At 45.8% G+C, this 24,116-nt stretch overlaps 1 protein-coding gene across 4 annotated transcripts; it reads left to right on the forward strand.

Annotated features, from left to right (window-relative positions):
• The first annotated feature begins 831 nt into the window (after positions 1-831).
• On the forward strand, positions 832-24,116 carry POLD3 (DNA polymerase delta 3, accessory subunit). Of its 4 annotated transcripts, none has more exons than XM_088052197.1 (12): positions 832-953; positions 1,895-1,950; positions 2,475-2,577; positions 5,216-5,255; positions 6,727-6,859; positions 9,610-9,865; positions 11,097-11,169; positions 13,501-13,663; positions 14,910-15,022; positions 18,776-18,873; positions 18,947-19,028; positions 22,565-24,116. In XM_088052197.1, exons 1-12 carry the CDS (start codon positions 855-857, stop codon positions 22,768-22,770), a joined length of 1,422 nt encoding a protein of 473 aa, XP_087908323.1. In that variant the 5' UTR covers positions 832-854; the 3' UTR covers positions 22,771-24,116. The 4 variants fall into 4 exon arrangements, with proteins under 4 accessions (XP_087908323.1, XP_014108990.2, XP_014108989.2 ...); XM_014253515.2 differs by having other exon boundaries at positions 18,800-18,873; XM_014253514.2 differs by having other exon boundaries at positions 18,779-18,873; positions 22,565-24,115.

Here is a 24,116-nt window from a genome sequence, read left to right on the forward strand (position 1 = left end):
TCTTCTATTCTATTCTGTTCAGTTCCGTTCTGTTCTATATTTTATTTTATTTTATTTTATTTTATTTTATTTTATTTTATTTTATTTTTATTTTTAATTTTTATTTTATTTAATTTTAATTTTTATTTTTTCTTTTATTTTATTTAATTTTAATTTCATTTTTATTTTATTTTATATTGTATTTTATTATTTCTATTTTATTTTATTTTATTTATTTATTACTTTATTTTATTTTATATTTTATATTTATTTTATATTTTATTTTATATTAATTATTATTTTATATTATATTTATTTTATTTTATTTTTAATTTGTTATTTAATTTAATTTTTATTTTATTTAATTTTAATTTAATTTTATATTTAATTTTATTATTTTTATTTTATTTTATTATTTTATATTTTATATTTTGTATTTTTTATTTTATATTTTATATTATTTCATTTTATTTCATTTCATTTTATTTTATTTTATTTCAGTCGAGTCCAGCCGGTGATGGAAGGAAGGGTGGAGAGGTGATGAGTAAGGATCAGGGGAAGGCCGACAGGGCGGGTATCCAGGTGGGAGCCAGGTGCGCTCCACCCAGCCGGCACTAAGAGGGAGAAGCGCAGCGCCACGGGCAGTGCTCGTTCCCGTGGTGTCTCCACACAGCAGCTCCGTGCTGGGAACGCGGTGCAGCGGGGAGCAGCGGCTCCGGGAGGTCCCTGGAGCTCGTAGGAGAGACGTTCCTGGCAGCAGCGCAGGAGCCATGAGGCGCTGAGGCCGCCGGGCCCCGCCGGGCCTGCCGCCCGTCCGCCCTTCGCGCTCTGCCCCCTGTCCCCGCGCGGCCGCCGTCGCCGGCGGGGCCGTTGCCATGGCGGGGGCGCGCGGGAAGCGCGGGCCCGGCGCGGCCATGGCGGACGAGCTGTACCTGGAGAACATCGACGAGTTCGTCACCGACCACAACCGCGTCGTGAGTCTCGCGGCGCCTTCTCCTTCCCTCCCCCTCCCTTCTCCTCCTTCTACTCCCTTCCTTCCCTGCCCCCTCTTCCTTCTCCTTCCGCTCCTTCCTCCTTTCCCGCCCTCTGTCTTTTGCTGCCCTCTTTCCTACTCTCTCCTCTCTCCTTCCCCTTTCCTTCTCCTTCTCACCTCTTTACCGTCCTTCTCCCTTCTCTTCTTCCCCTTTTCTTCCACCTTTTCCCATCTTCCTCCTTTTCCCTTCCTCCTTCCTCTTCCTCCCCGCTTCCTTCTTCCCTCTCCCCTCTCTTCCTCCTCTCTTTCCCCCTTCCTTAATTGTTTTGAAGGCAGTTCAGAAAGCTACGTCTTTCTTCCTTTCCAATTTTATTTCGAAATTTTATTTGGAAAAATTAAAATAAAATAAAATAAAATGACTTTGCGTAGAAAATGGTGCAGCAAAGTTGGCACAACTTGTCTGACAATGTAAACAAGAGCAGCGTGTGGGTTTGTAGCTTATTCCAAGAAAAATCTAGACAAACAATTCAACTGAAAACTGTGTTTTCAGCCCAGAGCCTGGGGCTTGGTTTAAAAGGGCAGAGCAGGAGGAGGAACCGGTGTCAAAGGTGTACCTGGTCAAAATGACACAGCAAGGCAGAGCAGGGCTGGGATTCCAGCCCTGAGACTCTGCACTCTGGTGTAGCTGGAGATCCCCGTGTCCCTGGGACAGGAGAGGGGCAGAAATTCCCTCCCCAGCTTTTGGGACAGGTCTCAGGAATTCAGTGCACTCACTGAAGCACGGGTGTCCACCTGCTCTCACTTTTGCTGTGGGTTTCTTGGAAAGAAAGGGGCTGTCTAAAGAATTCAATTGACCAACAAGCCCAAGGTGGGAGATTTATCAAACTGAGAGGTCGAGGTTTTCTTACTGAAATGGTTTGTTGGGTTTTTTCCCTTTTCCAGGTGACATACAAATGGCTGAGCTACACCCTGGGTGTCCACGTCAACCTGGCTAAACAGTAGGTGTCACTGCATCCCCCAGAGCCTGGTTAACTCCTTTTAATTCCATGTTAATTCCTGTTTCCATCATCATAATGAGCATATTAAAATGATTCCTCTGGAAATATTTAAAAACCCTGCCTGTCTTCTCAGGCACAGCCAGTTGTGTTACTCTGTGTGCCTGGCTGTGTGCCAGGCTTGCTGGGCAATGATGGCACCAAAAAGTCTCCAGTTCCTCTCTTAGGGGCTTCAGAAATGCCTTTCTGGAGGGGAGGCTTTGGAACAAGCTGCCCAGGGGCTGTGAGACCCACTATTAAATGTATTTACCCTTTGGTTTCTGTAGTTGTTGCACTGGGGTTCTTCACAGTGGCAGAGGAGCAAGAGTCTCAGAAAGATTAAATTAATCCTGGGGAAAACCACTGTGCTTGTGTGACAAGTGTCCACATCAGGCAGGCTTTCCTCTTGGTTTCCAGTGTGGGCTCCGTGGGAGGGGGGCTGCAGGCTCTTTCCTTTCTGGTGGCTAACACTGGTTTCTTTTGTGCAGAATGCTCTATGATTATGTGGAGAGGAAACGGAAGGAAAACTCAGGAGCTCAGCTCCACGTCACCTACCTAGTAGCAGGAAACCTCCTCCAGAATGGCCACGTTGTGAGTGTTTCACTTCTCACAGGTGTCTGTGAGCCCTTTGTTGTGGTGACTCTTCTGCTTTGTCTTGTGATCATGGGGCCAAAAGCTGAGCTGGCTCTTTTTGCAGCAGGAGCTGCAGTGTGCTAGGGCTCCTGGACAGGGACAGAATAAAGGTCACTGTCTGTCCCAGCGTGCACACAGAGGGCAGGGAAGATCAGCTGGTCACACTTTGGGAACACAGCGCTGAATAATCCACCAGGGTTCGCAACTGATCAACTCAGATCCCACTACCCCTCATCTCATCCTCTGCTCTTGTTGGGCAGCAAAGATTACAAAGCCTTGTGGAGGGGCCCTTCTGAGATCAGCTGATCCACGTCCCAGGATCTGCTGTGGCATGGAAGTGTCTGAGGGGTGTTTGGAGGGAGCCTGGAACTCATGTAGCATGGAATAATAGCAAATAGAACAGCAAACGTACAGTTGAAGTTTGTCTTGAACAGTTTTGAAGTTGTATTGTTAATTAAACCACCTTTCTAATCCTGGTAAACAAAAGAAACATTAGTTTATTAACAGTATTTTATATTTAAAGTGCTTCTGCTTATTAAGCAAAGGAATTGCTGCTTAATGCATTAAGCTTGTCAGATTTTCAGGAATATCAACGAAAACTTCAGGCAGATACCCCAGAGGTGTTTAAAAGAAGATGAGAAAATTCAATAGCTGCTCCCCTTTGCCTACAAATTTAAGAACCAAACACTAAATGCCTTTGAAATCCCACTAAGGGTATTTAAATACACAAATATCTATTGCAATATGATCCAGTCTTCTTTTAGGAATAGTAAATCTCAAGGTGTCCTGGCTTTCATTTGTAGTTTGGGAAAAAAACCAACAAACTTTTTTTTTTTTTTTCTCCTAAACAATAAGCTGGTTCACACGCATGAAATATGCTGTCAGTCTCCAAATCTGCCTGAATTGGAAGGGTATTATTTATTGCATTAGTTCTGTGTGATGGAATATATGTATTTAAAGTTGCATGAGTACTGTCACATTTATAGCCCAAGCTTAACAGGTTTTTCCCTCATTTCTTTTGGAAATAACGAGTCCCTTGGCTCAATAAAACTGGCCAAGGGATTGTCAACCAGTACTGTTATATTTAATGTATTTGAAACAAACAGGTGACTTCTGACATAGGAACAAATAATTATTTTGTAACTCTGTCTTACTTGTGTAATTTTAAAATAAGATTACAGTATCACTGGCTGGTTTGGGTTAGGAAGGACTTTTAAAGTTCAAGTCATTCTGATCCCTTGGCACAGTCAGGGAGAGCTGCGGGAGCCCTGCACTGCTGCCTGCTGGCAGTAGGTGTAGCCGGAATGCTGTGGATCCAGCTTCAGCCCTCCTGAAGGGATGGAAATCCCTCTCCAATGCTGCTCCTCGACACTGCACGCTCTTTCCTTGCTGCTTTTTACACTGAGGGCCCAGACTGCAAATCTTTATTTATCCTACCTGCCTTTGTTTTCTTGCCACTTGCTCTTTTGCTGCCTAATTAAAGCAAATTTTTAATCCTGGTAAACAGAAGAAACATAAACTAATTTACAGTATTTTATATTTAAAGTTCTTCAGCTTATTAAGCAAAGGAATTTCTGCTTAATTAATTTATTTTTCCTCATTGCTGCTTGTCAGATTTTCAGGAATGTCATCTAAAACTTCAAGCAGATACCCCAGAGGATTTTAAAAGAAAATGGGAAATTCAGTGTCTGTTCCCCTTTTCCCACAGACAAATTTAAGAACCAAACACTAAATGCCTTTGACATCCCACCAAGTGTTTTTAAAGACACAAGTATCTATTACAATATGATCTGGTCTTCTTTTAGGAGTAGTAAATCTCAAGGTGTCCTGGCTTTTATTTGTAGATTGGAAAAAAACACTAACTTCTTTTTTGTTCTCCTGAATAATAAACTGTTTCACATAGATGGAATATTGTCTTTTAATCTCCAAATCTGCCTGAAATGGAAGGTAATTATTTATTGCATTAGTTCTGTATAATGGGACATATTTAATTAAAGTTGTGCAGGCAGTGTCATGTTTAGAGCCTGAATTTAACAGGATTTTCCCTGATTTCAGACCAGGTCCATGGTATCCGTTTAATACAGAATTAGTGGTGGGGTTTTCGGTCTGTCTCTCTGAATCCTCCCAATATTACCCATAGCCCATTCAATGTCCTGGAGCAGGTATAGACCTTGAAGACTGGCCAGAGAGCACATTTCCAGAAACACTCATTCCTGGTTTTTAAATTAATGCCTCATTTTTCCTGGTGTTTTGCTTCCCTGGTGCCGTGTGTGGGCTGCAGACTGCCGCGTTCACGTGCCCGGGCGGTCCAGGGGCTCCTGGGGCAGGGCTCCAGCACCTGCCCGCTTGCTTTGCTTCTGCTGCACCACTGTTGGGGCTCTGTTTCATCTGTGTCTCATCTCCCAGAGTCAGGAGTGGCAGAGGATAGAGGCTTTCTTCAGGGATATCTGTGCAACTGGAAAGTAGGATGACAGGGCTTTAAAAAGTGATGAGTGTTTAAAGGCGTTGGCAGTGTTCTGTGCTACAATAATCATTAGACTTCCTTATTTAATAACTGAAAATACAAGATTTTAAGATTGTGTTTCTGTTTTTCCAGTGCCACAAGGTTGCAGTAGTGAGGGAGGATAAACTCGAAGGTAAGCAGACCGGGAAAGTCGTGAGGCTTTAACTTTTTGCTTTGAAAGAACAGCAAAATGAGCAAAGCTCAGAACTTGCCATCTGCACGTAAATGCCCAGCCAGGCTCTCGGGGTCAGGTGTGTACTTTTCGTACCAGCTGTTTCTCAGAATTTGGAGTATCTGAGCCAACAGCTGAATACCTTCAGGCTTGTGATTTGAGCCTGATTTTTTTTTTTTTAAATTCTGAACATTTTGTCAGTGATTCAGTGATTCTTTTCCACCTCCCTGCTACTGACAGCAGGGAGACAACAATGCACCACAGTGTCTCACAACAATTGTGAGCCTTCAGGCCCCCAAGAATGCTGAAACTGGTAATTCTGGTTATTGGTTCAATGCAATTGCAGTCATTGTTCCAAGTCCCGAGGGTGTTAAAACGTTCTCCTGGGACATTTACCTCAATTTTGTGAGTGAAAGGTGAAAAAACCCCCATTGCGACACTGCTCCCTGCACTGTCCATTGTCTCACTGTCTTCCCAGCTCTGGTCCTGCTGATGAAATCTTACACACAGAACTGAAACACAACTTTGGGCTCTTCATCACTTCCAAATAACGTCTTTGGCACTTGAGAACTCACTGTGGTATTTGTGACCTTAAGGATCTGTGCTAATGACCTCACTTTGTTTGAAAGGCTTGCGTTGTTGGAAATCTGAAGTGGATTTCTAGCTCAGGCTGTTTTCCTCGGGGTAGGAGATTGTCAGGCAGTGCAACTACTCTGTCATGTTTGTTGAGTTATGTGTGCTGCGTAACAATCCGTTTTGCTGTGGAGGAAAGGGTTGCTCATGGTTTTTGTATTGGAAGGCAGGCCAAAGGTATGACTTATATTTGGAAGAGGCTAAGATTTTTGATGGGAATAGGGCTGCATAGTCTAGGACTGGCCCCAAGAAATGATTACTGTGTGTATTTTTACAGTGCCTAGAAGCTCAGCCTCAGACCAGGACTCTGTGGAAAGAACAATATAAGCAATGAACAAAGAATTCCTAAAAACCAACCCTTGTCTCAGGGGGGGTTGCAGTCTAAGTAGCATAGGAAAGATAAAGTTTTGATTCCAGCAGACTGGTGGGGGTGACACTGTAGGGCTGGACACAGCCCCAGTGGCAGAGAGCCATTCCAGCAGGGCAGAGCAACGACCAGCTACCTTCTGCCTTAGCTTTAGGTACTCAGTCAGATACTCTGGATCCCAAACACTGGGTGCTCTGAAGGTAAACACAGAGAGATCACTCGTAAGTCAGTTGAGCAAGAACTAAGAGTGTGTAGTGGAAAACATGACAGGCTTGTGGAGTTTGTTACCTTGAGTTCTTCATCAGTGAGCGATGGGAGAAGGTGTGGTTAGACTTTTTTATATTCAAGTTTTGCTGTCAAGTAGTCTGTCAGTCTTTCTGCATCCTAAAGGGTGTGCTAACAGAGAGCTTTTCTTCCCCTCTTTTTCCTCAGCAATGAAGTCTAAGCTGTCCACAGTTGCCAGTGTGCACGTGTACAGCATTCAGAAGGCCCTGCTCAAGGACAGCTCCCCCCTCTACAACACCGACTACGACATCGTCAAAACAAACCTGCAGCACTGCAGCAAGTGAGTCCAGGCTCCCTTTCCCTTCCAAAGCACTTCCAGACTGGTGTTGCGCTTCAGTGCTTACTAGATAGGCCTGGATTTTTAGAAAGCGAGGAAAAGATATCCTCAAAATCCTGCCAGACCAGGGCCGAAAGAGCACATTGTGTGATGGTTTTTAAACTGAGCTCACAGTTGGTTCACTTGGTCCTTACTCCAGCAAGGAGACTGTTCCAGTACCTTGCTTGTCTGATGGCTGGAAACGTTTCTCTTTTCCGGGCCACACTTAATCATGACCATTTTAATCCAGTTCTCAGCCACACAGGAAGAGAAAATCGAAACAGGCTGATAAAACCATGAATGATGTGCTCAGCAAAGCATTTTCAGGAGTTTGCTTTCTGTTTTATGAAACTGTGTTTTCATCTTCTGGACTCATCTACTTCTCTGGAGATGTCTCAGAGGAACTCCTTCTCCAGGAGTTGGGCTTTGATCTGTGTGGTTTCACTGGAGTTCAGAATAGGTTGTGATCCCTGAGACGTAGGAGAAGCACACAAAACAGTCCAGGCAGCACGAGTGTCCTTCATGGTGGAGCTGGAGAAGAACTGGGGGGGACTGCAGTCTCCAGGAGTCACTGTCTCTCTCCTGAGCAGCGCCTGGCAGCTGCAGCTTTTCACTTGTGTGTCGTTCCCACCACGACAGCTTCAGCTTGAAGTCATGGGGATGCACAGTGCCATGACCAATCTGGTTTAAAGGGGGATGCCTGAAGGGTGTGTCATAGGAAGAGTATAGAATTTGAAAGGAGAAACGTGGTTGTATCCAAAGTGTTGACCAGAGAGTGGCAGAGAAAATAGAAGCTGTGTGTTTGGGGCATGAGTGTGGATGCCCTGGAAGGTGCTGGATAATCCCTCCTCAGTGGAGCCACGTGCCCTGGGTGTGGCTGTAGTTGCCTTCTGTTTTCTCTTAGGAAGGCAACTGCAGCCACAGTTTGTTTTCTTCCTCTCTGTTTACTCTTAGGCACCCCAGTGTGGTGGTACTTGTGCCTTAGGGATACTTGTATCCTTTGGGATTTAAACATCCTGAAGGTTTAGATAATCCAAGTTCTATCTCTGAAGTCTGTGTGTAAAATCCAGTTTTGAAGCAGGATTTCCCAAGCAAACTAAGAAGAATTGCACCTTCTTCGTTTGTGACCTGGCTGAAGTAAATACAAATTGATCACATTCCCTCTCTCTTGCCATCTGCATGGAGAGTCTTTGACACTTGGGAAAAGATTCCTGCAGGACCTGCAAAAGCCAGAGGTTTAATTATGTGAGGTTTGTAGCAAACAGAACCTCCCTGTCTGTCCAGATATTTCACAGCTCCAGGACAAGGATCTTTATTCTCTTCTGTGTTTCTACGGGACCTGCTTTGTCTGAAGACAGTGCATGGTTAGATGTACAAACTAATACCAATGTCTGGGTTTAATGCCTGTTGCAATTGCCAGCTTCCCAAGCAGAAGCAGCTCCTTGTTTGCAGAGCATACTCCAAGTATTGCCTATTTTTTCAGTGATTATTTAGTGAATTTTGGGTTGAGCCCATAAAGTTATAGTCACACAGCAGCATCAAGGCAAGCTGACTTGGAATGTGGGAAGTTTAGCTGAGCACAGTCAACGCAACTGTTGACAATATTATTTGTGACAATATTATATATTGGAGGGTTGGTGGTGTTCAGAGTAGGAGCTCAAGCTGCTCTGAGAGCTGTAATAACCATGTTAAAAACAGATTGAAAGTATAAAGGAGAGCAAGATTATTTTTCTTCAGTGTCTGCTTTCCTTCCTTTAAAGGTTTGAATGTCAAGAGGTTGCTGCTGCAGCCTTGGAATGCTGTGGAGATGGTGTTGTTTTGTTAATACAGATCCTGATGGGAGCAGGAGCGGACTGTGCACGTGAGCAGTTAATGCTGAGGCACAGAAACGAACTGGCAGAAGGCTGCTTTATTTCTTAGGCAAATAAAAATATGCTGTGTAATTCAGTGGGATGGGAGGCGTGAGTCTGGGCTCTTTTGTGGCATTTCTGTGGGAAATCTGGAAAGCGTCGCCTGTGATTTGCACAGTGGGGAGCAGAGTTCAGCTATTTTTGGGAGCTGCTATTCCTGACTGTCAGTGAGTTGTGCTGTAACTGTGAGCGCATCATTTAGTTCTTGTATCTCCACATCCCCAAACAATCAAGTTTCAGACCATTATAAGCCAAGCTGCTTCATTCTCAGTCTCAGGGAAATGACTTTGTATAGTTAAATCACAATGTCACGGATATTTTCTGAGCCATTTCAATTGTTCACTTTCAGCTGAGATTTGCTTACCTGGCCCAGTGTGGCTGCTTGTTGCAGCAGCTATGGGCTTTGTCAGAGCATCAGAAAGCTGTAAAGGTTTTAGATCCTCACACAGCCATACAACCTCTGCCACAGGCTTTAGAGAGCGTAACCCGTTTAGGAATAAAATGCAGCCTGCTGCCTGTCCAGCCTGAGTGTGGAGCAGGCCCTTTTCCCCCCAGGAAAGCCGCACAGCTCGTTTAACATGTGAATGCTGTGGCTCTTGCTGACAGGTTCAGCTGATCTTTTCATCAGAGGTCTCTTGCTCTGTGCCAGCCTTTCTTTCTTGTCCCATGCACACATTAAATTGCTCTTTTTTCCATAACAGGAGAACGCGGGCCGGAGGAGCAGCGGTGCTCCAGGACGGGGGAGGGCGAGGTGCAGGCAGCAGAGTTGAAAGGGCTAATGGGATTTTTCACTCCGTCACACAGGTTCAGTGCCATCTGCTGTGCTGCCGCTGTGCCCAGGACGCCGCCTGACGCTCCCCGAGCGCCGGCGCCCGCGCAGAGCGCCCAGGGCCAGAGGGATCCCGATGCTGCCGGCGTGGTCAATGGCCACGGGCCCCCGGCTGCCAAGCCCCCCCCACAGCAGCACAGAGGGATCATGGGCATGTTTGCGGCCAAAGCAGCGGCCAAACCCCAGAGCACACCGAAGGAGGCCAAAGCAGAGGCCAAGGAGGCCCCAGGTGTAAGTTACCTCAGACCCCCCGGGTCCGTGGCTTTATCCGCTCGCACACCCCCTCGGTGACCTCAGCCACCCCTGCACCGCTTCTCCTTCTAAGCTCATGTCCCACTGGGAGTGCTCAGTGATCCTTTGTAAGTGTTTAACTGTGTGCAGACTCCTGGGGCAAAACCGCCTCGTGCCATGCTCTCGATCTCTCCACAAAAGTGTTTTTGCCGTACTTTGGCGTTCCCCAAAGAGCCAGATCTCCGGCATAGCTGCTTTATGGAGACAATTGTTCCATTGTCTTCTTCTATCCCAATATACACACCAGCTGAGGATCTTGCTCTCTCCATTGTGCTTAAAAGGATTTGTTTTGAGCAGTGAGTGAAACATGAGAAACCCAGGTCTTAAAAGTATCAAGGTGTTTAAACTTGGTCAGTGAGGGAAGTTTCAGAGCTTGACCTGTGCAAGACTAAATTGTTTATCTTCTGGACTGCTGTTTTTCCAGGACAGGATTATGCTTTCATTTTAATTAGTATAATTGTTTTTAAATCAATGTGGCCAGAAAAATGGGTGTTAAAATGGTAACACTCCCTGTGGATGGCTTGGCCTTTTTATAACAACTGAGTACGCTTCGGTTCCTTCTGATTTTTAAAGGAAGTTTAGAACTGGTGAAGTGTGCGTGTTTTGGGAACTTAAGTGTCTGGTTGCCTTTTATTTGCATGAAAATAAGTTGGATTAGAAGGCTGCACTTTCCTAGGTGGTGTGGGTGTGATTTCTCACTTTGGTGGTTGCATTGGTGCAACAGAGCAGTGATATTTCTTTGCAAACAGCCTAGGTGCCAGAGGAGCTGGAAAAAGCCTTCCTGGTTTGGCCAGTCTCTGTTCTTTCCTCTGTCTGCTGCTGTGAGTTGAGCTGACATCTCAGTTGAGATGGCTTGCAAAAAGAACAGTTAGTTCCTGGGAGTTGACCCTAGTCCCCAGCACTTATTTCAGTAACACTGTCAGCCGTCAGATGGGAACGTGCCCCAGTCAGATCTGAAGGCCTGGCTAAGGAGTCTTGAGTAACTTACTCTGGCCCCTTTGATGCACATGGTGCCTTAGTGAGTATCTTCAGATTCTCCAAAACAGAGAATTTGCTAAATCTGCTGAAATCTAAGGCAGTGGGAACACTTTATTTTGCTTGTCCAGAAGCAGAGCTGTGCATCTTGAGGGCCGGGAGCAATTCCTGTGCTTATTCCTCTCTTTGCTTCCAGGTGTCTGCAGCAAGCAGCAAGCCACCAATTAAGAACAACATCATGAACAACTTCTTTGGAAAAGCTGCTATGAGTAAGTGCTTTTCTGTTTCCAGAGGCCAGCATTGTCAGGGAACAGCCTGTTGTAGTTAAAAACAAACAAACAAAACCCCAAATCTGAGGATTATTTGAAGTCTCTCTTACATTTTTTTTAAATTGTATTTTATTTAAGTTGGGTAGAAATGCAAAAATATTAAGTAGAATCAAGTGTTTTGTACTAGAGCCGTGATGGGAGGCATACAGAAAGGAGCAGAGCTCTTCCTCCACACTGGATTTTCTTTATATCCCCTTTTTCCTTATAGTTTTCCATACTTTCTTCTGCTCTTTTGCACTCAAAGGGGTTAATGTTTTTGCACACAGCTTTTAAAGCAGAAATTAAGAGTTTTCAGTGGAATTTTTCAGACAAAAAGCTTGCTGGAGGGAGATCAATTAAAATGACATATTTGAGCAGACTAACCCAGGAAGGATTTTTAGTGCAGAAGAAATCTGATTTAAAGTGAGTTCTCCTGGCTGGAAGATCAGCTATTGGTGAGATGTTTGCCAAAACCTGTTTTGCAGGGCATGTTAATGGTGCTTGCTTTTCATCACACAGCACTGAGGAGCCCATCGTTAGTTTTAGGGTTAATTTCTTTCTTAAAAACTGAAGGACTGATAAATAGAAAATAAAAATGAGGGGTGGCCTTTTTCTTTGAGCAGAGGTTTAGACTAGGTACCTTGGACTAGATGGCCTCTGCAGTCTGAATTATCCAAGTCTAAAGAAACTATGCTGAAGCTTTTAAATACTGGAATATTGGAAAAGGACTGTGGGACCTTCTTCAAAGATTCCCTTATAGCAGTGAGTACAAGAGGCTTCAAAGAATTTTGAAAGAGAGTAAACAGCAAAGTTCACTTTCTAGCAGACATCTGTCAAAGTTTGCAGGGGACAGTTCCAGCACCGACCAGAGAAGGCACAGCCCTGCTGGGACTCTCTGAGTCCCTGTTTTGGTGAGACTGAGGGAGCTGAGGACACTCTCAGCCTAAGGACAGTCACTGCAATTAACTGGAGTAAATTCTACAGGTCTGAGAAGAGCCCTAGACCAAAGCTGATGTGCTGAAAAGTGACATTCCCTATGACCCAGTAGTGATGGGGGAGGCTCTGTGGATGCGTTTCCATCATTTCCAAAGGGGCTCTCTTCTCTGCTGAGTCCTGTCACATCGAGGAAACTTGTGAGGTGGCTGCAGAGAAGGAGCAAGCTGAGCAGAACTGGAAATGATTATGTGTATGGAAGAGAGGCTGGGATTCCAGGAGTAAGATTTATTCCCTACATGCATCAAAGGTTCCACCATTGCCAGAAAGTCCTGAGTTAACAACAGTGGGGTCCTTGGGCTTTCTGCTGTTGATCGTAAATAAGAGAGCTGTCGTTCCAGTGCCGTTTGCCCTTGCCCAGAGAAGCAGGCAGCCTGTTTTCCCAGAACTCCCAGAAAGGCATTGGCACAATGTTGTGGCCCTGCCAGCAGCCTCTGACCCTGTCTCTATAGGACGCTTATGGTTGGGTTCTTTCTCTCCTTGAACTGAAATTGATGAGAGGGAGGCAGTTTTCTCTTGTTCGGTCTTGGTTGTTTATTCTTCTCTTATCAACATTACATGTATACAAGGAGCTATGTGCACTAAGATAGAAAGGTGCAAAATGGCTAACAAAGATCTTCTTCAAGGTCTTTTATATGTCCATTTACGCAGTTAACAGATGCCAAGTAAATTATTTTTCTTAATGACCCAGCACCTGAGTGCTGCACTGCAGCATCTTCTATCCAATCACCTACTACTACCCAAAAACCCCTAGAAGAAGAAGATGAAGAAAGAAGGACAAGAGACAACACTCTAAATCCTCCATCTTGTCTTCTGTTCTCTAAACTACTTTAACTTTTTCACCCAGTGACTTAAAACTTTCTAATTTACACACTTACATTCCTAGCTTTTCTATTTAACTTTAACAGTTGTTTTCAGGATGTTATATGAAATTCAGTACTTTCTTGGATGTCAGAGCCAGGTATCAGAGATAAGGGCACACTCTCTGTACCTCTGACTCCAACGTGATCCCACGGATGATCTCCTGCCAGTGCCTCCCAGTCCTCTTCCACAGAGTTTTAACTGCTGCAGAACACATGGCCTGATATCAGGAACAGCAGAAACATGGAAAATCACCTGGAAATTTAAGCATGCCCTTCTTTCTCCCATGTCTGTTGCAGCTTGGCCAATCTGGATCCCTAAATACATGATGGGTAGTGTTGTCTGTATTCTTGGTGCACAGAGCTAGCCAGCTGCATTATAAGTTGTCATTCAGACTGAATGCCCAGTGTTTGTTCTTTTTGAATGGTTTATTCACAGATAAACTCAAAGCCAACTCTGTGCCTGAGCAGCCAAAGGAGGAGAAAGAAGCAGTGAAGCCTTCAGTTGCTGTAGCAGAACCAGAGTCATCTCCTAATACTGCAGCAGAGAAACCTGGGAAGAAAACAGAGTCTGCTAAAATTCAGCAAAAGGACAAGAAAAGGTGGGTCATGCCTTTCGGGGTCCCTGTGAACCTGTCTGGGGACAGCCTGCATGGAGCTGGCTGGTCATACAATGCTGGCTCACCTCCTGTTTCCATCTACTAAATTGTGTTAAACATGACTAAAATTATCTCTCAGGATTTTTTCCTGGTGTTCCTTTTCCATTTGCTGCTGTAGGTGCCTCAGGGCCGTTGGTGCCATTGCATATGGGACGGGACACGGCCCAGGTTGTCCTCAGTGGGAAGGGATGACTTTCCATGAGACAACCTCCCACTGTGAGCAGCCAGGGGAGAGACCCCGCAGGCAGCTTGGGGAGGGCTGGCAGGAGCACCTGTCCTGCAGGGAAGGTGGGATATTCCCAAGCTTGTATGTACACAACTTGCAGCACAAAGTTGTGCTTGTTGATCTCCATAGCTCATGTACGGCTGCTTTCAATGCCACTGGTTTACTTTGGGCTGAGGCTCCAAGTTAATTTTAAGTTCAGCCCTTTGTGTTTAATCCAACCCAAACCGACAAAGAATCACTACAGTCTGATGGCTCTCTGGTGGCCTATGAGTAATTAATTGGTGGTCTCAATCCATTTCTAACTGAATAGGTAAGCACACCACCCAGCCCACCATCGCAGTTAGCACTAACTGCTTGTCTCATTGATAGCCTTGTCCAAGAAGCCAAGGGCCCGGAGGTGTTGGCAGCGTGGAGTTGGGAAGGCCACTTGGGCTGTCCCAGCTCTTTGAGGATACGTGGGCCTTTAGCCTCCAGGCTTGTTCATCTGACACGTCTCGCCAACATTAAAAAGAAAGAAGCTATTTTATTTTTCCAGTAGTCTTTAAAAATGGCTCCAGGATTCTGAGACACTACCTCATAGTCAGTCAGTGGCAAGCAGTCTGTCAAAAGAGCTTCTGAGTGATGCTTTTGGGGACATTGGGAGCCTGAGCTAAAGAGACAAGATCAGAAACACGCTCTTGCCAGGCTGCTGTGGCCAAGCGAGGTGAGGTACTGGGCTGAAATGCAGAGGGGCTAAAGAAATCCTCCTTGTTCTGGACAGCTGGATACAGGGAAGGATGAGAGGCCTGGAAATGCTCGTGCACCTATGCTCGGGTAGTGAGTGCAGAGTATGCAATGCTCATGTTTTTAAGAGGCATTTGATTTCCTTCCATGAGGAATGTTCTCGTCCAAATGCTTTCATGCACACATGAGAGATAATGGGTGTTCGTTCCCTTTTTTTTTCCCCTTTCATTTTTGTGGCAGTAAAATGAAGAGAGCAGATAGGTCAGATGACGAGGACGAAAGAGATCCGGAAAGTGTCAAGAAAAAGAGGAAGAGAATCAAACAACTTCAGTCTGACAGCAGTGATGAAGAAGGTAACAAGATCTGTAGACAATCAGGCATGTGGGTCAGGGGCCTGATTTCCAAAACATTACTCTCCAAATCTGTTGGTCAGTGATTGAGGGAATAGTTTGAAGGACTAAAGGTCATGGAAATGGCTGTAGCCTGGGCTTTCCAGTTATCTTTGTGCTGCAAGCACTTGGGCATAGGGTTGAGATGTCTCAAAACAAAGATTCAGTCTTTGTTTTAGCTTAGCTCAGACCTGGCTGTCTCCTCACCAAGTGTGCTGCCAGTGCCACTGATGTGTGGGAAGGAGGTTCCCAAATCTCTTGTGAAAGATAGTGCGCCTTCCAGAGCCGTAGGGCTGGTCAGAACCAGTTTGTGTGGGGAGGAAACACAAATGGCCTCCCTCTCCTCACAGGGTCATTTTTAGTATCTTTATTCTGTTTATTCATAGAAAGGGTTTGGAAGACAGTGTTGGAAGCAAGACATCCAAAAAGAAAGGAGATGATAGGGAAGCTGGAGGCAAAGCAGTTGAGCCGTATCCGATGCGACTCTGCGTCTCCTCGGTGGCTGTGACAGGAGTGGGGTGCCCAGAACATTGCAAGATTTGGGCTTATAATGAGGAACAGCAGGCCTGGATCCCAAAGAATTTGGATAACTGAGGTGACAAATGCCGTTCAATATAGATAACTGGGAAATAAATTGGATTTGAGCTTGGGAGTACATACTAAATGGAACAGTCATCCAGCAAGCTGCTCTGGAAAGGAACTTGGGGATCCTTATGGATGAGTAATTGAAACCACCAGTTTGGTGTAGAGCTCCAGTAAAAGAAGGTGAAACAGCAAATGGGGTGTACTGGTGAGGAGGTGCAGTCCCTCAGGAGAGCCAGAGCTGATTCCTCATTTAGTGTGGCTGACACATGGGCACCAGCTGGGACATGAGGAAAATCTGCAGTGCCAGGGAGAGGTGGCTGCTGTTGGTACTGCTTTGCAGTATCCGTGCCACCTCTGGGCCTGTTTTCATAGTTTCCCTGCTGCCCACATAATTTCAAATGATCTTTGTCATCAGGTATGTATCACTTCTTAGACTTTTCCACAGGATGATAAATCTCTCAAGAAGCTGTTCTTCATGATCAGCCTTAATTCTGTCACATTCCAGTATGAAGCTCCTTGTTTGGCTATAAAATATATATATATATATGTATACATATATGCCCACACTCTTTTGTATTTATTTCTTTAAATGTTTGTTTTTCCATTTCCTCATCATCCCCTACTGACAAGCTGAGGTTGTTTAGCTCTGAGGAGAGAGTTTTGAAATCAGCCCATCCTTTCTCTTAGAGGCCTTTGGTCCTGTTGCTTGCCCTTTTAAATCCAACCAGATGAATGAAGATATATTTGAATTGTTTGGAATATTTCTAATTAATTACCAAACTGGTAATATTATATTTTGTATTGAAGTAGAAGACTGTGAGTTGGATGGAAAAAACAATATATATATATATATATATATGTATATACACTGCAGCTGGACTTCAAGAGCATCTGTTCTTGGAAAGGTTGGAAACAGGTTTCTGCAGAGAGCAGGGGCAACTTCAATCAACAGCATCAGTGAGCAAAATGGGGCCTGGAGTGACAGGCACACTTAGGAAGGTTTTGTGGGTGTGAAACTCAGCCTGCATGGCTGATGTGAAGCACTTATGGGCAATTCCTTGTCAGGCCAGGTCTCCTGCCTAGTTCTATATTAGTCTGCTCTTGATGTACTAAAAGTAGCTCTAAATAAGCTCTCCTTACACCAGCATCAGCACATTGTACCACACTGGAAATACAGAGAGGGCATAAGGCACAATCCTCTCCATTTAAATGATTTTTCATTAAAAAATTATATTGGTATGAGGGTTCCTTAGTCACTGCGGGTTGTTTTGCTTCCAGTGCCAGGATAAACTCCACAAATGTGCCCACAGAGGACAGGAGGTTTGGCAGCTTCAGCTGTACCAACACAGGCAGCGTTTCGCAGTGTTGACAAGTGTTTTACAGCCACTTTGGAGGGTGATTTCAGTGGCACTGTGACCTACAAACTCCGTGGGTTTTGGAGAGCCACAGCAGAAGCACTAAAGCTTCTCACAGTTTTTCCAGGCAGGGTCAGAGCAAACCGAACAAAGCCAGGATTTACATCTTTGGTCCATCCAGTTGCCCAACTTGTATCCATTTCATGCAGCTGTTGCTGTTGAGCAAACTGTGGGCAGCAGCTAGTGGTTGACTCAGGAGTTATCACATGTCAGAGGGCTGTGTTGGCTAGAAGAGGATAATAAAGTAATAAAACAACTTGATAGTAGTTCTGAACACTCTGACGTGGGGAGAAGGTGCCTTCTGCCTGCCAAAAGCTGGGGAAATTCTTTGAAGGAAGTTGAAAAAAGCCTGAATTTCCCCCAAGGAATCTAGTGCAGCTGGCACACTCACGATGCCTTCAGCAGCCTCTGCTTGAGCACGGCAGAGGCTTTTCACCAGGCTGGCTTTCAGCCCTCTTAGCTTGTCCTCTCCTGAAGATATTTTCAGAGGGCTGAGGCCAGGCTGGGCAGGGGTAGCGCAGGTTTGGGGCTGGGTATTCTCTGGAGGCCTCAGCCCGGGGTTGCCGTGAGGCTGGGATAAACACTGAGTGTTGGGATAAACACTTGCAGCCCCTCGGCCACCCCAGCGCCTGCAGCTGGGAGCAGAGCCCATCTGGCTCTGTCCTGCGGCCCTGCCAGCCCCAGCCCTCCGCAGCAAGGAGAAAGTTATCCCACCCTGTTTGCATTCCCGTGCCTCGCTCTCGGCAGTCGGGAGGCCAAGGAATGCCATTTCTCCCTGGCGCTGGCAGCCGCGCTGGAGCCCTGGGTAACCTGCGGAGGTCAGCTGGCCGCGCTCCCGGCAGCGCCGTAACTCCTCGCTGACCCGATCCCCCGGGACAGCTCCGGATCGCGGCTGCCAGCAGGGCTGCGAGCAGGAGCCGGGCAGGCCCCAGCCACATCCATGTCCTGCTGAAGCAATAGGTCACAGGAGCGCTTGCTCCCCCACATCCCAGGGCTTGCGTGGCAGCGTTTCTCACTTGGAGCTCCTGGAGCTCTGTCCCCCTGCCAGCCCCACGGGAGGGTGACCCTGCCTTGCTCGTTGGTCTAAAGCCCTGCTTGTCTCACTTTGATGTTGCTGGTAGAGGCTCCAGAGCTCACTTTGCTCCGTACAAATGTGTGAGGGTGTCCTTGACTGCTTTGATCGGTCCTGGCATTGACTGGAGTCTGTTGAACCCAGAGGAGAGCAAGGAGATGAAACAGTGAGAGAATAAGCTTCGTTTTTTGCAGTGGTTTGGATTTTTGTGGGATTTTTTTTGGTTTTGTTTTTGGTTTTTTTTCAAATTAAAGTTTGAGATGTCCCTTAACAATCTTCTAGGATGTGTGATAGTGTATTGCACTTTGTTCTCGGGTTATGCTAATAACATGGATTGTTTGGGATGTGTAACACCACCAGTGAAGCAACAACTGTTTTACTACACCCTGTCTCTTTTAATTTCTAAACAAATCAGAGTCACTCTCTTTAACAAGTAAGTGAAGTGTATAGCTAAAACCTGCCAGTTCCTGTGCCTGGTTTTAAAGTTTCCCTTGGTGGAACTTTTTTTGTCTTACCAAAAATCCCCAGTACACTTCTCCCCTCCCGTCCCATCCCCTCCCATCCCCTCCCGTCCCGTCTCATCCCCCTTTCGGGAATCTCAGTGTGGAGTGTTACACCCGCGTGCCATCAAGGTGTTCTTCCCAGCAGATGTCCCACTGTCTCCCACAGCCAAGGAAGTGAGAGCTCCTTCTCCACCACCTGTACCTGCTCTGAAAACTGAACTGGAGCCTGCATCCATGGAGGTGAGAGCAGATTAGGGTGACTAGCTGCCAGAAATGAACTCCTGGTTTCTCACAATGCTGCAATGTCCTCCAGGTGTCAGCTGCAGGGAGGAAGAGGAAGCGGAAGCGTGTACTGAAATCCAAGATGTTTATTGATGAGGAGGAAGGCTGCATGGGTAAGACTGGCTGTGCCCTACACTCACTGCAGCTCACTTTATTGGCCAATTTAACAGGCCAGCCTCTCCCAGGCTTTGAAAGAGGTTCACAAAATCACTTAGTTATCCCACTTGGAACTCCTGCTCCCAGACTGAGGTAACTGTGCCTCTGGTGAAGGCCTGGGTAGGGAGTCAGAGCTGTAGCTAAATCCTTACCCTTTTTGATTATTCACTGATTTTTCCTTCAGTTCTTTTCCCTTTCTTCCTGCCATCGTGATTACCACCTTCATTTAATCTCATCTCCAAAGCTGCAAGGTTTTAAATATGGTAGAGAAAGGGGTTTAGGGTTTGGGATAAATTCTGGCTGAGATAACTTTGTTGGGTTTTGTTTTGTTTTTTTTCTTTTGAGGATAAATCCAGAGCTGTGCAGAACTTGATTATATGTTAAAAGAATTTACAGTATCCCAGATAAACAGGGAATAAGTTGGGGCTTAAATACTTCATAGGGTTTTTGTTTCTGATAAGCGTGACTGCTTTCAGAAGGCAACAGAGTCCCTACAGAGGTCCTGAGAGCCAGAGGCTTTGAATTCCAGCCTAGCTGGACTCTGCTTCCTCCTGTGACCTGGAGAAAGCTGTGTAACACCACTGTATTTGTTTCCTCCTTGTCCTGACGTTGAAGTAGAGATGCAAACGTTCAGATTATGTTAATGTGGGTTTTGGGGGTTTTTTTTGAGGCTTTAAACACTTAAGAGTGTGGAATGTGTTCTTTGTAATGCTGTCTCCATTGTATGGGATGCTTTCATTCTCCAGCCTGACTGGGCTGAGGAGATGCCAGTGGAGCTCAGCTGGTGCTGGGGAGGATGTGGTGCTGTTGTACAGGTCTGTCGTGGTGCTGGGCATGGAGAGCCTTGGGCATTCCTGGCCCAGTTCCGGAGCTGCCTGGCCCAGACTCAGCCTGTGTCTGTTTGCACCTGTCTGCAGAGCTGCATTTTCTGTTTCCTATTAACTCCTTTAAAGAAACACAAAGCTGTAGCACTCAGCAGCTAGCTGCACTGGGACTGAGATCCCAAGTACTGCATTCTTGTCCAAGAATTGGCCTTGCACAGTTATCAACAGTTTTGGCTGGTTACCTTATGGGGTGTTTTGCTCTCCCATCCCAGATAGAGCCATTAAAACACTTGGAAGGAAAATGGAACAAAATAGCTTTAGATGGGGAGTTGAGTTGTACAAACTCTGCATCCAAACTTCAAGAATATCTCCTCCAGGTTCACCTGGGAATATTGCCTTTCTTTCTCTGCCCTTCACCCCCACAGGATTTCGTAGTCCCTTGGAAAATCCAGACTCCCAGCTTTACAGTTTATATGCATTTATGAAAAGGGAGTGCAAGGCCCTGTTGTGCCCTTGGGAGACAGATCCTGTGGGATGGAGAGAGGGATGGAGCTGGGATACTGAGGAACTGGGTGGGGAGGAGATGCTGTTTTCTCTACTACAAATCCTCCAGCCTGTTGTGCAGGACTTGCTGTCTGGTTATTGTCCAGTTTCTCTCCTGTCTTCCATTCCCCACCTTTTCCATGCACAGGCCTAATAATTCAAAGGCTAAGTAACTTGCAAATCTCCCAGGCTAGTGTAAATTTTAGTTATTCTTTGAAATACAGGGTTTTTTTCCTCCTCTCCTGCTGTTGTTTTGTTTTTAGACCAACACTAGGTTTTAAGAGATGTTAACTCCTAACATATCCTAACGTATCCTGGTATGAGGCTGTACTTTATATTTCTCCACAATTATAAGTGATGGTTTTCACAATAGCTGCAACAGCAAGGAATTGGTGTCAAAAAGCAAAAGTAATTTAGGGATTAGCCCTGAGGGAAATTGAGCAATTAAAGTGTGTGTGGAGTTAAGGACAAGACACATTCCTAGGCATCAACAGAAATCCATGGATTGAGGGCCTGCTCTTAGGCTCCAGTAAAGGTGAATTATTGAGGTTTAAGTCTGTGTGTTTCTACCTTGCACTTTCTAAAGCTTCAAAGGGCTCACGTGGGCTTGGAGATTGGAATATCCACGTGTGCATTGGAGGGAAATTTGTGTTACAGCATTTTAGAGCTCCCATCATTTCATCCACTCTGATTTAGTGAGTCTGGCTGTGAGTGGGGCATCAGTAACCTGTGCACCCATAGGTACTGCAAATCCAGACTTCTGAAGTTCAGCTGAGATTGCAGCCAAAGAAAGTTGATCTAAGCTGGGTTACTGCAATTGGAGGGGGTTAACTGCATGCTTTGGGGGTTCCCAGCGGTTCCTGACAGGGCTGACAGCAGGATAAGGTTTTTGAGTTCACCCAGTGGACTGTGGATGCTGCACCCAGAAAATCCTGTTGCCTCTGAAGGGAGATTGCTTGGTTTGCAGTCCCTGCTTGAGGTTCTGCTAGTGCTGCCTAGGAGGATTTCATAGCATTCCTCTTCCCAGTCTCTGGTGACGTAGGAAACCTTATTTAACTTGATGCATTAATACAAGTGAAAGCCAGTTTCCCAGAATGAGGGGAAGTTAAGACATCTGTTTAAAAGAATACAGTCACTAAAGAAAAATGGCTTACTAGAAGAATCCCAGAGCACTGCTGGGAAAGCTGATATAACAACATGTACTGGGGTCTGACGATGGCTTTCATCAGTGGAGCTGACTCCAGTGTAATTTCCGTGAGCGTTGTTTTATATCCCTGGGCTTTCCATCGCCGGACGCTGACAGCAGTGAGCTGGCAATCCCCTTCAGGCAGAGTCCCTGGCTGCAGACACGGCTTTGGGTTGATTTTTTATAAAGGATTTCTTTATGTTTGCCCTGCTTGGCCACCTCTGTGGAAAGAAGCTGCCCCAAAGGGTTTGTGCCCCTTGAGATGAGCGACGTCTGCTTTGCTCTTTCCTGACTGTTCAATGTGCTGGTGAGGGCAGCTTGGGGATATCTCTAGGTTGTCTTGCCTGGATTTCTGGACAATCTGATTGCTTTGGCCCCTGTGGAAATCAGACCAAGTCAGAATGGTGGAGTTTAGCCATAAAATAGACATTCCATTGTCGAATGCTAAACCACTGATTCTGATCTCCTTCAGATTCATCACTTTCTGATGGCTGCTTGTCAGCCTTTGCCATATGAATTAGAATCTGAGGATCGCTGCGGTTGGAAAAGCCCTCTAAGGCCATTGACTCCAGCTGTTCCCCCAGCACTGCCAGGGCAGCACTGGCCCATGTCCCCAAGTGCCCCACTGCACGGCTTTTAAATCCCTGCAGGGATGAGGACTCCACCACTGCCCTGGGCAGCTGTGCCAGGGCTGGACAGCCCTTTTAGGGAAGGAATTTTCCCTAATACCCAACCTAAAGCTCCCCTGGCACAACTTGAGGCCATTTCCTACTGCTTAACCTTGAGCAATGGACTTAATTCCTGTGTCTGACATGTGCTCCTTGAACCCAAAACGTTCCTTTCCAGGAGTGCAATGGGAAGGCTGCAATGGGAAGGTCTTTGGTTTAAAGATGGCTTAACCATCATCATCCTCTGCTCCCTTCCCTCTTCTTCCCACCAGTGACTGAGAAGGTTTACGAGAGCGAATCCTGCACAGACAGCGAGGATGAATTCCCCAAGCCCAAGGCACCAGCTCCACACAAACAGCCTGTGCTGCTCACAAAGAGGGAGCCAAAGGAAGAAAGGAAGAACCTGAAGAAAGGGGCAGCTCCTGCCAACAGAGCCAACAAACAGGTCTCCATCATGGGCTTTTTCCAGAAGAAATGAACTGGGTCTATCTCCCAGTGCCCTTGGCAGCTTGGGAGTGTTGCTCCTTTTTTGTGTGGCTGTCTGCAAGCTGCTGCTGCTTGTGGGAGGCCAACATGCAACCCCTGGTTACGCAAGGTGTCCTGCTTACTGTGTAAGGAAGCCCTCTGGACTAGATTTTGTATCAGAGAAAAGTTTTTATTTGTTACTGCAATAATTTCAGTCATCTTCACTAAGCAGTGTGGGAACTGCCGGCTAAAAGCAACATTTAGAGGAGCTCTTGAAAGACTGTTAAATCTGTTCACGTGAAATTGTATTTTTGGTGCTAAGTTAGGAGAGGAATTGTGGAGTTTTCCTCCCCTCTTTGTACACCCTCAACTCTTCAGACTGATCCAGATGTTCACATTGGGTAGAAGCTGTAATGCAGCAGGTCTTCAGGCACAGACAGAAATACTGAACATCTGCTTCAGCTTTAACTGAATGAAGTGTACTTCATTTCCCCCCTAAGACTGGTAAATAGTTTTTGCTCTGCCTTTTATAATCTTTTTTTGGACAAAGCAGTGCATATGAAATTCTCTTACTCTTTTCTTCCTTGAACATATCCTCTTAACTTGCTCAGATGCCTAATTATAGACTGGGACACTGTTGGTGTTTTGTCTTTACAAAAACATCCTTGAGGCTTCCCACCCAATTGGCTCTGGAGTTATTGGGGGAAGGCTTTGCTGTTATTGGGAAAGAAGTGAATCTTTATCCTTGGAGGCCAGTGAGTCAGAGGGAAGGGTGATTAGAGGGCACTGCTGATAACACCAGGGGGGTACCAGGAACAGGGTGTGCTGCATTGCGGGGTTCATAGGTTTTGGGTTGCCTGAAGGGTTTTTTTACAGGCATGAACCAGACAAGAGAAGAGTTTTTCCTTGGACATCTCATCATCTGCCTGCTGAAGGAGGTGTGTCACACAGCACATGGTCCTGAGGAGCCTGTTATGGGAGGGGAATAAAGCACACCAATCCTGTTAACCAGAAAGGAGCTGTTGGTCTGGGCCTCCTGCTCAGCTCTGAGGCTGACAGCCAGATGGAAAAGATTTTTACATCTTTTACAGGCTGGTGAGTGCTCCCAGATAGGGGCTGGTGTCGTCAGTGGTTGGTTGAGAGGAGCTGCTGCACACCAGCAGCATCACTGGGTTTGTGCCTGTGCTGTGGCCTGGGAAGAGAATGAACAACCATATTCTGGTTTAATGAAGGAAGTTTAACTGTTGAGAGAAAAACCCACCCTGCTGTAGTGGTTCTGTTGTTCTTGGTAGAGTTGAGGGGGTATTTTTAAAGGTGACAGTAACAAATCCCATTAAACATGGATTTTTTTTAATTTTT

This window comes from Pseudopodoces humilis, chromosome 2, assembly GCF_049639895.1.
Source record: "Pseudopodoces humilis isolate 2021_Gansu_Grassland_sample_001 chromosome 2, ASM4963989v1, whole genome shotgun sequence".
Classification (NCBI taxonomy): Eukaryota; Metazoa; Chordata; class Aves; order Passeriformes; family Paridae; genus Pseudopodoces; species Pseudopodoces humilis.